This window comes from Strongylocentrotus purpuratus, unplaced genomic scaffold, assembly GCF_000002235.5.
Source record: "Strongylocentrotus purpuratus isolate Spur 01 unplaced genomic scaffold, Spur_5.0 spur5_scaffold_8, whole genome shotgun sequence".
In the NCBI taxonomy this organism is placed as follows: domain Eukaryota; kingdom Metazoa; phylum Echinodermata; class Echinoidea; order Camarodonta; family Strongylocentrotidae; genus Strongylocentrotus; species Strongylocentrotus purpuratus.
The window spans coordinates 15,164,125-15,179,386 of NW_022145614.1; the positions used below are offsets into that span (position 1 = coordinate 15,164,125).

The 15,262-nt window shown below is 37.0% G+C and overlaps 1 protein-coding gene across 1 annotated transcript in view; it reads right to left on the reverse strand.

The window, feature by feature from the left end:
* The window catches only part of LOC100894008 (GATOR complex protein WDR59), a 46,091-nt gene that overhangs the window by 29,454 nt on the left and 1,375 nt on the right, over nt 1–15,262 (reverse strand). The window contains exons 2-4 of the mRNA XM_030975659.1: nt 14,396–14,445; nt 13,608–13,752; nt 12,137–12,222 (exon numbers count right to left, since the gene is read on the reverse strand). Coding sequence (XP_030831519.1) covers nt 12,137–12,222; nt 13,608–13,752; nt 14,396–14,445 — 281 coding nt within the window. The remainder of the gene's footprint in view (nt 1–12,136; nt 12,223–13,607; nt 13,753–14,395; nt 14,446–15,262) is intronic.

Here is a 15,262-nt window from a genome sequence, read left to right on the forward strand (position 1 = left end):
TGGTATCAGTATGACATGTCTTCAGTTATTCAAGTCCATTTTCCAAGTGGATAACAAATATTATCTACACCATGGGAACTGATGCAGATGCGGTTATCAATTAAAAGTCTGTTTTAAGAAGACTATATCATGCCCGATGGGGTGGAGGAGATTTTTATCACTCTCGAGTGAGAAATTTATGGCAGCCTCTCTATGCTCCATTGCCCTGGAGTTGGAAAAGTCAACCAATATTCTCTCTTAGCAACCAAATGCTATGTGACGTTGCTATGCAATTTTTGTGTAGAGTGGTAGCATGTGGGAAGATACAACCCTTTTCCTATTAAAAACGATACATTGTCATTTAAAACAAATCCCCTGTACTACACTGTACATGCAGGAAATTATTAGTGTGATGCCTGATATGAAACTGTCGATATGAGCATATATTAAAAGAAGCTTTCCATAAAATGCAGACAATGGAATTTAACTTCAAGATCTGTCTCATTTATATGCTCGAGAGTGATAGGTTTTCTTGATGCTCCATGTCAATTAAATTAGCAAAGATTCTCATCCCCAGAAGATAAAGAAACATTGGTGAAAACGTTATTCTGTAACAATACATACAAAAACGGTGCATTTCTCTTCCATAACTGTGACATCCATGCATCTACCAGCAGTTCAAAAAGATTACTGTCCATTCAAATTTGTTCCTTCGAGAGTGCTATCTCATGGTTTTTCCTCATCGGTTTGTTCAAAATACATTCCCAACATGATGGCGAATATTATCTGTATCCTCACTTGAGCAACATTGTCTTTCTCTCCAGTAACACAAAGCAGAAGAAAATGCCATGATTACCTACTGGCAATTCAAGTAGTAATTTGGGGGTTGTTTGAAACAGAATATGAATGGGTAATGCCATCTGCCAACCACTTAATGATTTTGTTACATAACCTCATACCATGCTCATACACTCCAAATGATTAAGACATTGGAAAATGCAATCAGGATTTCCACTTCTGGGAAGTGAGCTCTCGCTCTCTCTCTCTTTCTCTCTCTCTCTCTCTCTCTCTCTCTCGTCTCTCTCTCTCTCTCTCTTTCTTTCTTGCTTTCTCTCTGACTCTCGCTACCTCTCACCCTCTATTTCTTGCTTTTTTTTCTCTCTCTCTCTCCCTCTCTTTCTCTCTCTATTTCTTGCTTTCTCTCTCTCTCTATATTTCTTAATTTCTCTCTCTCTCCCTCTCTCTCTCGCTCTCTCTCTCCTCCCCCCCCCCTCTCTCTCTCTCTCTCCGTCACTCTCTCAGCCTAGTCAATGTCAAGGCAAATTACTAAGTGATGTATTGCTAGTAGAGAACAATTAGTCACCCAGAAGCTAATTAAATTGTACATAATCAAGTATGCTTAGTAAAACATGAAGGGGACTGTGTATTTGTGAAATTAGAGACAATTTTGTCCATCGTCCATGAAAGGTCTTAAAGGTAATACAAAGTACTGGGAAATTTTGAAAATTGGGTACATAGTGATTCTTTACAATTTTATATATTTGGATGCCCCTGTGGATGTATTATATACAACATAAAGAGTTTATTATTTACAATTTCATAATTTTAGACTCGATTTCAACCTCGACAACGATCACTGAATATTGTAGGATTGCATATGCTTCCAAAATGTTCATTTGAACCAAATTTATGACCCCATACCAAAACTTTGTATTATCTTTAAGTGTAGGCATATGTATCACTCTCCCCCCCCCCCCCTCTCATTCTTTCTCTCACTCTGTCTCTCTATCTCCCTCCCTTTCTCTCTCTCTCTCTCTCTCTCTCTCTCGCTCTCTCTCTTTCCGTCTCTCTCTTTCTGTCTGTCTCTATACTGTAGGACTATCCTCTCCATAAATGTACTCTGTCTCTAGAGGCTTGTTTAGATATGACGCAGGAAAACCGATGTCTTTTTTCGTTGGTGACATAAAGTGTATAATGCTTGACATTTCTGTATCCTATAACACATAGCCCAGTGAAAATGTGCAAGTTCTTTGTTGCACACAATTGCCATACACTTACATAAAAAGAAAAAAAACATTGCATTTTTTGCCACGACATATAATCTGATGATCCTAAATTCTGTGTCTCTATTCTTTTATCTGTCCACTCCTTCCTTTTTATTCCCTCTCCGTCAAACTATTTAAATGTGTTTCAAAACCTAATCCTCTTTCTTCTGAAACTTCTGTTGCCGTACTTATTCCTTTGTCGATATCACAGTAAGAATAAGACCAATTTGGTAGGGGCCATTTAGTAATGTTGATAGTGTTAATAAAATGGCTGTGTTCTTACGCTTCAAAGGCATGGTGTAATTGAGTTTGTGTTTCTATTTTTAAAAACTACCTTGAAAAATCTTGTCGCAGAATTGCTGTAGAGGAAAGAACATGTACTGGTATGTTTTTCATGTTTAATTCATTTGGTGGATCTAGTGCCTCATTTAAATGTATCACACAGTTGATCAGGAGATGTGAATGGTATTCAAGTTGAATATGAGAATGTTCAAAATCATGCACATCAAACACTTGAGAAAAATTGAGATTCCAATTTTGAAGAAAAAAATTATTTCCATGTTGTCAACGCACCAAGACTGAAACTTTGCAAGTTTGACCTACAAATATTTCACTTTTGCCTCTGTGAGAGAAACTTTTTTTTCTTCAATAATAGTGTCTAAGAAGTACACTATGTATTTACTTTTTTTGCTATAGCCCCTAAACATGTTAACTTTGAAAAACTTTTGGAAACGTAAAAATAGAGAAGGGTAAGTCAATAATAGTTTGGAATTTTGTTATATTTATTGCACACAATGAATACAAATACAAAACCAAACCAAAACACATACAAAAATGTGATGCTTAATTATCTTATATAATGGATAAGATTGCAACATCAAAATTAATTTCTTCATTCAAAAAGATCTCTTCATTTAAGAAGGGGTTCAACTTGTTAACTTAATTCCATAACCTAAAATACTGAACATCATGCTCATGCTCATTTTGATGATACATGCATAGACATCTATTCAGAGCTGCCAACCTTGTACGACCAAAAAAAGGAATCATGATGGCAAAAAAAAGGAATTCATAAAAACAAAACTTACAACCACGCGCGACACACTTCCAATGCAGAAATGTTCATTCATCATGTTGTTTTTTTCCATCCAAGCAGGTAATTTTTTTGGTGGTTATTTTGGTATTATCGGCATTTCATTTTTTTGGAGAATATTTTTCTCTTCAAGTATGTTTTAAAATTTATTTTCTATTGAATTTGTGATCAATCACCATTTTAGGGCAGTTGTTTGACATGCGGTATGTAAAAAAAAATAAAAAAATAAAAAAAATATTTAAAAATTATTAAAAAACGTATTTTATGAAGAAAAAACGTAATACCGTAATTTGGAGTAAAAAACGGAGTAATTACGGCAAAAACGGAATGGTTGGCAGCTCTGTCTACTGTATCCATTTTAGTTATAAAATTACGTTTTTTCTTTTCTGAACATCTTGTAAGGAAACATCATAGTCAGAGTGCAAGTTTGAGCATCGTTTCAAATGAAAACTCAGCAAAGTATCAGGGACCCACTTAAGTTTGAACGCTGTATTGTCCGCAAATTATACGCAACTGTACATTACGCAAACTGTACGCAAACTGTACGCAATCTGTACACAGAATGTACGCAGACTTTACGCAGACTGTAAGCAATCTGTACGCAGACCGTAGACAGACCGTATGCAGACTGTACGCAGACTGTACGCAATCTGTACACAGAATGTACGCAGACTTTACGCAGACTGTAAGCAATCTGTACGCAGACCGTAGACAGACCGTATGCAGACTGTACGCAGACTGTACGCAATCTGTACGCAGACTGTACGCAGACTGTACACAGACTGTAAGCACTCTGTACGTAAACTGTACTGAACTGTACCGAACTGTACGCAGACTGTACGCAGACTGTACGCCGACTGTAAGCAATCTGTACCGAACTGTACGCAAATTGTACCAAACTGGTCAGGGCTTATCGTGAGCGCTGATGATTGGACAGCTGCTGTGTCCAATACTAGTTTCTCTACATGAAGTTGTTAGCTAGTCCACGCTCCTTTTGGGGTAGGCCTATAATGATTCTTTGCACATTTCTTTTTAAAAAATTTGTATCTATTGGCTATTAGACTAAGCACTGTAAGAGCATCTATCAACATGTTTAATTGTACTAGTAATCGTATATACAAATATATAATCAAATATAGCTCCATAGAGATTAATAGTAAACTCTGATATTATAATAAACGAAGTCTCTCTATCATAGTTAATTTGAATGTTTTGACAAGGCAGTAATGATGCACCATGTACATGTACACAGTTAGTTTGATAGTATCATATTATAGTACTAGTTTAACTAAAATTGTCTTTTGCTCTCTTTTCACCATCTTTTCACCACTCCCCCCCCCCCCCCACCATCAGTATTGGATGCCTAGGTCAGGAAACAATTTCTCTCAATTGTGGCAACTATTTGTGTTGAACCATGTATGGGTTGCCATGAGACAGAAATGTTGTCATAGAATGCTTGGTATACATTGGATAGTTGTCTGCCCACTTATTTTGTGCTACTTTTGAAGAAACCGATTCCATAGCATATCATGTACATCATATGAGGTTGTCTGTAAGACATGATTTTGTCCATACAACACATGTCAGCTTTTAATTAAATTAATTGCAATTTGATCACACAACTTGGTCTATTATTAATACCCTGTGTGCAGTTTTGATGATATACACCATATTTTATTCAAAACTGGAAAAAAAAAGTAACATTAAGAAATTTGCACTGACTTCACAGATGTCCAGCATACAACATACTTGTCATTACCGTATGACATGCTGTCATCGGAAACGTTTTTCCTCATTTACTCGCTTATTGGAAATGTTTTTATCAAAATACAGCATCACCATGGTTTTAAGTACTTTTTTTGCGCCCCTATGGCATGCCACCATTTTGTGTCATTACTGTCATGCATATAAAAGTAAAATCAGTGGTCACTCTGACTGACCACTCATACATCATGCCCTACGACTGTACTACAAAACTAGTCAGGAATTCATCACATTTCTCCAAGTAATTGTCAGCATGCTAATAAATAATCCTCTCTAAATGTCTGTACAACATGTATGGAATCTCTCTAATATTTTTGTATATTTACCTTTGCATGTTTGCAGAATACACAATTTATTGAACTGTACTGAAATTTAATTTGATTGAAGCGATTATCATAGATCATATAGATAACAGCTGTACTAAGAATTACAGAATTATGTAGACTCCACCCCAAACCTGGAACAAAACACTTTGGTAAAAGATATACATTTTCTCTAGCATGTACTATTGGGGATAATTTCACTTATGCGCCTCAAATTATTACAATGAGTGTTCTCAAAATACCTAACCCTTCTGAAATCTATCATTTCTATTTTCTAAAGGTATATTTTATTATCATGTGGCTGCTACATTTATTTTTCAGATAGTGAAGATTCAATTCAATTACAAAAATCTATTTTCTGGTTCAAAGAACAAAATAAACAGGCTCAAAATTACTTGTAAGTTTAAAACGAGTGTTACAGTCTCATAATAATGATAAAAATATTCCGCTTACATAGCGCCTAATACAATATTTCTAAGCGCTTTACAGATATACTATTACCCCGGTCAGTGGATTCAGTGTTTGCCTGCACACACTGTGTGCACAATCTCCACTACCTGGGGAGCATTCCAGCCAGGCGTTACTTGATGCTCAAAAACTGTTTGACCAACAATGACGGTCGCATCCTACCAGGTACCCATTTAACACCTGGGTAGAGAGTAGCAAGTGCAGGTCAATTATCTCGCCAAATGATATGAGTGCCGTGTCGGGATTCGAACCCTCGACCTTCGCATCTCCAGTCAAGCGCCTTAAACCACTCGACCACGACACTCCCATGTACTACCCAATGTTCTTAAAATAATTGAGGCTCTGATTAGGGCCTACTTCCAGCAGTCTTTGGTCTGGATGATGAACTGGAGGAACTTCTCCTCGGGGTCACCATGAACTTTCTCCTCCTCATGCTGCCACCGGAATCTCGCCTATCGAGGTTGCTAATTGATCTTTTCCCAATGCAATGGAGCAGCTTATAGGGTGATTGCATGTCATTATACGACACGGGCGAAGGTAAGTAAGCATCGAAGCTAAAAGATGGCTGCTTCCGAGGGGATGGCGTCCTTGAGGTCTTCGACTTCTCAGAATTATTGCTGATGTAGTTGTTGACCATCATTTCTTTGGTCTTTGGGTAGCTTACAGGTTTACCTTGAATGAGAAAATCAATGGACAAACTCCTAGAGGGAATCCTGGGGTATGAACTCCTACTGAACCTTGTTCTACCGCTGTCAGATAACGCTCTCTGGATAGAAGGGCTGTCCGATCCTTGGACCGATCCTTGGACCGGTCCTTGGACTTCATCCTCTTTAAAGGAAACATGCCTTTGTTCACTGCTGATAGAGTGTCTCCTGAGAGGCACCCTGGAAGACAGTCTCTGTTTCTGGTCTTCACCGTCTCTCCTCTCATCGGCTTCCTCGAACTGGTAATTCACTCCTTGCTTGCGTTCGGTATAATCCATGACGTTCAGGTTGAGCTTTTTAGCTTTCAGTTTCACTTTCAGGATCTCCGTCTCAAGGCTCTGAAGACTCTGTTTCTTGGCAAGGGTCAGGTTGGACATGGTTCTACAAAGTTCGAGGTTCTCCCGCTCGTTAAGCAGGGACACCCTGTGAGAAAACTCAGCAACTGAATGACGCCTCATTTTTAATGTAAAGTAAGTTCACAATATAGTCACAATCCCCTTCAAAGATCTCTTTCAGAAAACTTGACCAAAGTTTGGCATTTCATAGTTACCTTCAACGTATCTACCATATGAAATATGCACTCAAAATGAAGATTACTGTTATCACTGACAGAACTCTAGACTGCCGACATCCAAGATCAAGTAAATCAATGGCTCCTCAATTTTATTACCTTTTACATGAAGGACTCAATGCGTCATTATACACAGCTAATGTGCGTTGCTGTAGAAAGAATTTCCTCAAGTACATCAATGAAATCTTAACAAACACAAATTGTTCCAAACAAATAAGTATGTATGATTACAATTTTAGGGAACATGAATGCACATGAATGAATCGCTGATTGTTGCCTGTATCATTTGACATCATGTACACTTTGCATTATCAAAATTTTATAAACTATGGACTTGAAAATGACATGATTACAAAGTCCTTCTAAAGTCATTGGACCGATTGTTTCTTCCCAGGATAAAAATGTATTTATTTATTGATTGCAGTACCATATAAAGGTAATATGGATTTTGAAATGTAAACATGTGCGATGTATTGCAAGATAAGAGTCACAATTATCACTGAATGAAAATATTGAAAGCTGGAAAACATATTCTGCGAATCTCAACGCCTGGAAGTGTACTTTTGACTTTTTTTCATGTCAGCAGGCTCTAATTTCCTTTACCATCTGCGATTCCAACAGGGGATAAAATAACATGATGTAAAATCAAACTACTGCCATCGTATTTTGGAGCGTATCGGAGCGTATTTCACAAGTTGGGAAGGGAAGGTGATGGTGACAGCATGCAAACAAGTACTCCACTCAATCAATGACAGAGTTAGGCAGAAAAAGTTTAACAAGTGGGCAAGCAAGAGTGAAATGCAAGATTTCCTGAAGGACGTTGCATGATCACTGAAGTACATGTTCAAAAGCTCTCATGGGTTGGTTCGTTGAGCTCCAATTGTCATCAATCCATTAGAAAAATGTTGGCGAGACCAAACTTCAAGGGGTTACACATCGTGGAAAATAGATTCCTGGTTCACCGTTATCCTCTGAGGTTCTGTGGCTGTTTCAAACTTTCAATTATTAACTCTTCTATTGCCAGGAATGATGAGCATGAGTATGAGTATGATTCATGTGTTCACTCAATGTTGAATGGTACTTAAAAGATTGAATCTGTTTCATCTCGTTTATGAAAAGGGCTAAACTGATTATCAGCATGATAAATGTCTCAACGCTGTTTGAAGAAAAGCAAGAATAATGTTTAAAATATGATTTGCAAAAATCCATTACTCTCACAAAATTTGAATGCTATACATGGATGCCAACCAGTGATTTGGCAATGTTTTTTTTTTCTCAACAGGAAAGGCTGCAGGGATTAAGATCCTGTCTTGATTCAGATCAGAGTTCTATTGATGATGCAGATGAATTGATTTTGGTGTCCATAATGTTATTGAAACTGAAGCATTATTTCAGCAATGTTAATGTTCCTTCCACATTAAAAGCTCACAGGATCACATATCCATATCACATTCATGTCAAAGCTTCTTAAAATGGCTCATATGAATAACACAATAGTCAATACTGCTAATGCCATTTCGTCAGTCTGAAACATCAATTCGGTGAAGTTGCTATGGAATGAGAAGCTTACAGAGTTTAAACATCCACACATCCTTCTTGCCATAGCCTGTCAACAGAAAGATGAATATCGACTAGTATACCGATGCTATTGCAGTTATTCATACAGTAAGCCATGCACAGCTAAGATGCTTCCAGATGAAAGGGTCCTCACTTCTAACACTTCTTCATTTATACAGCAGCTTTTTCAACATCTAAGAAACAATGCTCCAGCTGTTTATTGAGATGAACATATCAATTCAACAGAGTATCATGGATTTTACAGGCGGCAAAAATGTCCAAAGCCTGTATCCATTTGTGAAAGAGTTCGCACATCTCGGAAACAGAGTTTGATGACTGTTCACTGTGGGATTTGCAAACAATGTCCACTTTAATCTACTTTCAGTGCAAAAATGATGCAGAAATTCAAAAAGTGAGCAGATATTTCCCTGTTTTGCTTGAAGAGGAGTGAAGAGGAGTGCCTCCTCTCACTTGAGTCAAAGCTGAATTCCAAATGGTTATCCAAAGCTACGCGTTGATGTACACATGTAACTTCTTTTTACGACACTTTGGCCTGCCCCCCCCCCCCCAATCTTTTATTCATGGTTAGAGTTACGTGCCTCCCTCTGATTCAAATGTATTAGGGAGGCGCATCTCGATAATCCAAATTTAGCCACGGATGGCATTCACTATTAATCGCCTTACTTCTCTTTTCTTTTGAAGCCTCGTTTGATAGAAATGAAAGGAACTATTTGAGGCTCTATGTTCACTGAGCTGTGAATCTATTGGAGGTTCTGAAAGGCAGTGATGCCAGACAAAGAGAATAATCCTACAAAATCTGAAAGTGGGGAAATTTTTTCAAAAGGGATCTTAGTAAGTATTTGCAAACAGTTATATGTAAATGAACAAATGAATGAAGGAGATGTTTATTGTGATTCCTGCCTCAGTTTATAGCACGATACTGATTGAGCTTGTATACATAAAGGAAACCAGAGAATGTTTTGAAGTGTTAGTGTGCATTAATCCTACCAAATCTGAAAGTGGGGAAACTTTTACAAAAGGGAATTTAGTAACTATTTGCGAACAGTTATATGCAGAATTGCAGATGAACAAAAGAATAAGGAGATGTTTATTGTAATTCCTCAGCCTCAGTCACAGCACGATACTGATTGAGCTTGGATATTCAAAGGAAACCAGAGAATCTTTTGAAGTATAAGTGTGCATGTAAGCCGAGTTTGGAGTATATTTCTATATTTCATTCATGGGGAATCATAAAGGAGGCTTGATATCAGTACAAACCATAGGCCTAATAAGTGTTTGTATCGTATGTATACCTCAAAGGAAAGTGGCAACATTACAGAAATGTAGCAGATTATTTTATTGTAAGACAGTAAAATTTTTATTTCTATTTTCCATTTCGACTAAGAATGAGCTACATGGACATTGACATGAATTTAATCTCTTCTGCATTGTACAGGTGCATGTGAATGTAAGATACACATCAAAGTTTGCCCTCTATGAATCTCATTTCTCTCTATTTTGTCTCACTCCTTCTTACTCAGTCATTACTTACATTCCTTTACAATCCTGTCCCCTTCTTGTCCCCTCCCCCTCCCCCCCCCCCCCCACAGGCTTTCTATCTGTATATCCGTCTTTTATCTACCTCTCTCTCTCTCTCTCTCTCTCACACTCTCTCTTTCTCTTTCAGACTAAATTACAATATACATAGAAAGGACATAGAGACCCCCCCCCCCCCCCCAAAGTATGCCTTATCAATATACCATGTCTGCTGCCCTCTTCAAACAATAACAGTTCAGGCTCCTAAGGCAGATATGAATGATGATAAGTTCATAGGATGTACTTCTAGGTAAACTGTTAGCACAATGGCAAGATTGCACAGTAATGATGTGTTTTAAAAAGGGGGAAAATTACATATGAAGGGATCTTATATAGAAAACATAAAACTGTTTTTGTCAACAAATGATAAAACAGTGATTTTAAGATAATGCTGATGAGATTGGGATAATAAAGTATTATGCTAAAAGTACACATATACCTGTACCTGTATATAAAAAGCAGCTTAGAAATTTCAAGCTCCCAAATATTATTATTTGTACTGATATCACAATAAAAAAGAATATGGGGTAAAATATTATGGATCGAGTCTGTAAACAAATGATAACATACATGTAGGTCATGTTCTGAATGATATTGTATTTAGATTTTGGCCTTGTAAGTTGTAATGATAAGTATTGCTGTACACAAGTCTGTGTATACCTGCAGACAAATTACCCTGATGTCATTTTTTAATTGTTATGTAAATGTTTTACAATCTTTTTCAAAATAAACTCCATTATTTCTGATCACCGCTTATCATAATTTATATCATGCACTTTTATTCTTTTAAATCCAAGTCTGCTCCATATTTGACACCCTCAGTAGTTTTATTAGTTCCAGACTTTGTTCAAATTGTATTCAGTCGCACAGCATCCCTCTCCAGGTTCATGTCATGTTATGATCGGCTTGAGTAAAATGGATATGTTCTCTTCTTTTTTTTCTCTCTTTTTGGGGGGATGCTTATAAATGTACATAATGTGACAGTGTTGGCTCAGTCAGTATAGCGTCCGCCTCACAACCGGGAGGTCGTGAGTTCGATCCCCGGTCGCGTCATACCAAAAGACGTTAAAAGATGGGAGTTGCTGCTACCTTGTTTGACGTTCAACAATAAGGAATAGAGCAACGTCGATCTGGCGCTGCTCATTGGCTGCCGGGCTCACGATCAATTGGGCAAAAAGAATTTTCATTTCGGTTTAATAAAATTTGGAGTGGACTAAAAGATTATTATTATTATTATTAAGTTATTGTTTTCTTTTTCTTTATTTCTTAAACTTGCAATTCATTAGATTTGTTATATCTTGCTTATCTGTGCTATTTTATTATATAAAGTTACATGGATTGGAAAAGAAGACCTTCAAGTTATAGTTATTTAGTTAATCGTTTTCTTTTCAGTCCTGGCATCCTTGTGACTCATTCCCAACCTTACTGTTGTTTTGAATTCACTGTTTTCTTGATTTTATCTACGCTGAATAAATGATGATACAATAATAATAAAAAAAGGCCCCAATCGCATCAATTTTTTGAGAATGCTTCTAGAATCAGGGCATTCCGGAAACATTCCAGAAAGCCTAACGAGGGCATTCTGGAGGCATTCCGAATGCCAGTTGAATAAATCTGTGGCGCCTAATAATACCATAATAATAATAATGATACTATTAGAAGAGCAATTGTAGTGAACTCCAAAGTGTTTCTTCATAATGTGATATAATACCATGGGTATAAAATAAATCATAAAAGGTCATTTACAACTAATAATGCATCCTCTTGTGGCCTTTCAAAGTCCTTTTATCTCTTATAATGAATAATACACGTACTTGAGATAGATACATGTATCAAAAACTCATTAAAAGAAACTTGATTAACAAACAATATATCTTAAAATGATTAGAAATCAGGGGCAGTGTTTCACGTAGCCAACTGAAGTACGAATCCACCAACATGCCCCCGAAACATGTCGAATTAGATAATTAGATAATGGGATTGTCCGTTATGTTAATACGCTAATGACGGTTTGGGAAACGATGCCCAGTTCTCACCTGATTGTCCTGGTGTGTGCCTTGAGAGACATGGCCTGAACGTACTCAGATTCACTCAGTGTGAACACATCAGCTGCTTGGTTGGACTGCAAGTACAAACATCAAAGTTACATGAACAAAAAATCTACATTTATGTAAACAACTTCTCAGTGAAAAAAAGGCTATTTATCTGTAGATCTGATAACACATCAATCTAAAGGTGCTTGAATGAAACAAATTGCAAAGTTAAGAGGAAAATGATTAAATTGCCTGGATGATAAACAAACATTGTTTGAATGTACTAAGATTCAGAAGTGTGAACACAGTTGCTTGGTTAGACTGCAAGTACAAAGGTCACAATATCAACAGGGACTGCAATACCTTTAAAAAAAACATTTTTAAACAGTGCACTAGCACATAAACAGAGGGCGACGATTTCTATTCCTGACGGGGGGGGGGGGGGGGGGGGGGGGGGGGGGGGGGGGCATGTCTAAACGTTGCACTATTAGGCCAGAGCCTAAAAGTGTGTTGCACTCTTTATTTAATACTTGCTATTCATTTTTTTATGCGCTTTTTCAAAATTTTAGGGGGGGGATGATACCCCCCTAAAAAAATTGAGGGGGGGGGGGGACATGTCCCTCCCCCCCCCCCCCGAATATATTAGAATATATTTCATCTTAAAGCTACAAATGGCTCTCCATAATGTTTAGGTCCAACTTAGATTTAAGTTCGACTTACGATCTTTGTGAAACCCCCTCCCCCCCCCCCCCCCCTTGACACTTTTGTTCAATGCTGAGCACTAGATGTATCATCCTGTGTAAGCTCTGACTTATTCTTCAACATTTTATCATTATCTGGAATGACAACAAGGGTACCTTTTACAAGATTTTACAACTTGCTGCTTCCTAATCCTAAATATTAACGTTTGCCTAATTATAATAATTATAGGCATTTCTATAGCGCCATCTATCTAAAAATTCTATTCTGAGGCGCATTAATTATTACCCAGCTTTAGCCTAGCTGCCATTGCAGCGCTCCAGCATTTCAAGGAATAAATTCCTGCCAGGTACCCATTCACCTCACCTGGGTCGAGTGTGGCAAATGAAGATTAATGCCTTGTCAAATTGCCAGTAGTGCCGTATTGGGGATCGAACCACGACCTTTGAATTTCAAGTCAAGTGCTTAAACCACTCGACTACGACACTTCTACCTAGCAGAAGGGCATAAGCATATGCACAGACAGAGGTTGTACATTTCCACCAAAAAAATTAACTCATCAAGTTTTAACCTGTCTGTAATTGAATCTACAACGCATGTTTCACTACTTGCTTGCTAGATCATCAAAATTGTTAACAATAGATTATTACTGCTCAACATTATTCTTCAATCCTTGATTATGCAACTACAGAAATAAAAGATTTGACCAAACTTTATATTTGCACCATTCTGCGCGGCACACAATGATATCTTGTTGGTAAACACAATTACTTACAGCAGTAACAAACTGATTCTTCTGTTCTGAATGAGGATTCCACTCTGCGACACTGATGTCCCATTTCATGGTCGTCTTGTGTTTTACCCTCTGTGGTTTACAATGGGGAATGTCCGATAGACACAGCACATCTATCCCCCTCCGCCTGGCAATGAAAACAAGACAAACTATGATTATGACTTCAACGGATGTTTCTTATCTCTTTCTCTTGCATTTTCATTTGTTCTGCTTATTTCTTTTATATCACATTATCTCTTTATATTTACCCTGTGATCTGAATGTTCTAAAGTCACGAAATACTGAATGCTGTACGCTCATTTTTAAGTTCAGATAACATTGGACTTACGTGCAGGATAGATATTCAAATTATAATATTAAGTCAAATATATTACATGTAGGTAGATTTTAATTCAATATCTGGTCATTTTTCTTTTTAATTACACTGTAGGTATCTTTACAACTTTCTCAAAGGCAAAATTTCAGGTATTCATGTGAAATGTAGTGGTACATAAAAGTCATTACAGCATACAAAATGCATGACAGTTAAAATATTCTGCATAGACGCAGAACCACAATATCTTGAGCTGAATGTAGTGCATATTAATTATGCTTAATTATAGCTCACAGATTTAATCAGATACATGTAAGTGTATTTACCATCTGAATTCAGATGTACCAACAATACCCTAAAACTGCCTTTTTATGTTCCAGGTGCATGTTAGTATCTACTTCACTTCTAGAGGATATATCTTAAATCTCACTTCAAATGTTAAAGAAGGAATACCAACCCTGCCAAGAGTACAAAATCTCCAGTTGAATCCAGTGCCATGGCAGTGGCCTGTAAATAAAAAATACAAAGATTCCATTAAATGGGAAGCAACAAAGTACAAACTATCAAAATGAGAGTTAACGTAGCTCTCATACAACAGTGGTAAACTACAAATGTGACTTCGGTTCATTATGGTTGTCAGACTTTACACATTTATCAACAAGATGTTGCTCAAGACTAGACTATTTGACTTTATACGATACTAACAGGAAATTCAATTTTTAATTTTTTGCACTCCTTCCAATTTACCAGCGCACAAGCCTCATATCAGATTGTTCTTCACCATTTTTTATTGTATAGCAATAGTCCAGCATGTCACCATAATGTTTTTGTCATTGATATTGTGATATCATTGAATTTGTCTTTTGATTTGTGATTTTTCATGCAAAGCAGTCCAAAGAAACAAGTGCCATGTTTACAATATAATTTGCAATTGTGCAGTGTCATTTTGTTTACATTCTGACGAAACTTTTAGAATATAATGAGAGTGACATTCAATATACGAGAATACGGAAATACACCAGACGGTGGCCTGTACTTATAGCGAAGAAGAAGGTGAGCAGTATACCGGTATTCTGTAGCCGACTCCTAAACTAAACTTGCCCTAGTGACTTTCAAAAGTAGTGTACTTTTGTATCCATTAGTGCATACCGAGGAAGGGGTGGGCCCACATAGATTTCAAGATTTCAAGATTTATTTATTTCTTTCCACTTGCATTAAAAACATTTCATTCAGGAACAGTAGTAACAAGTTCATCGTCACCTAGCATAAATACATTAACAATGAAACAGTTATAAAGACTTTAACAAATGTGGAAAAAGAGGTG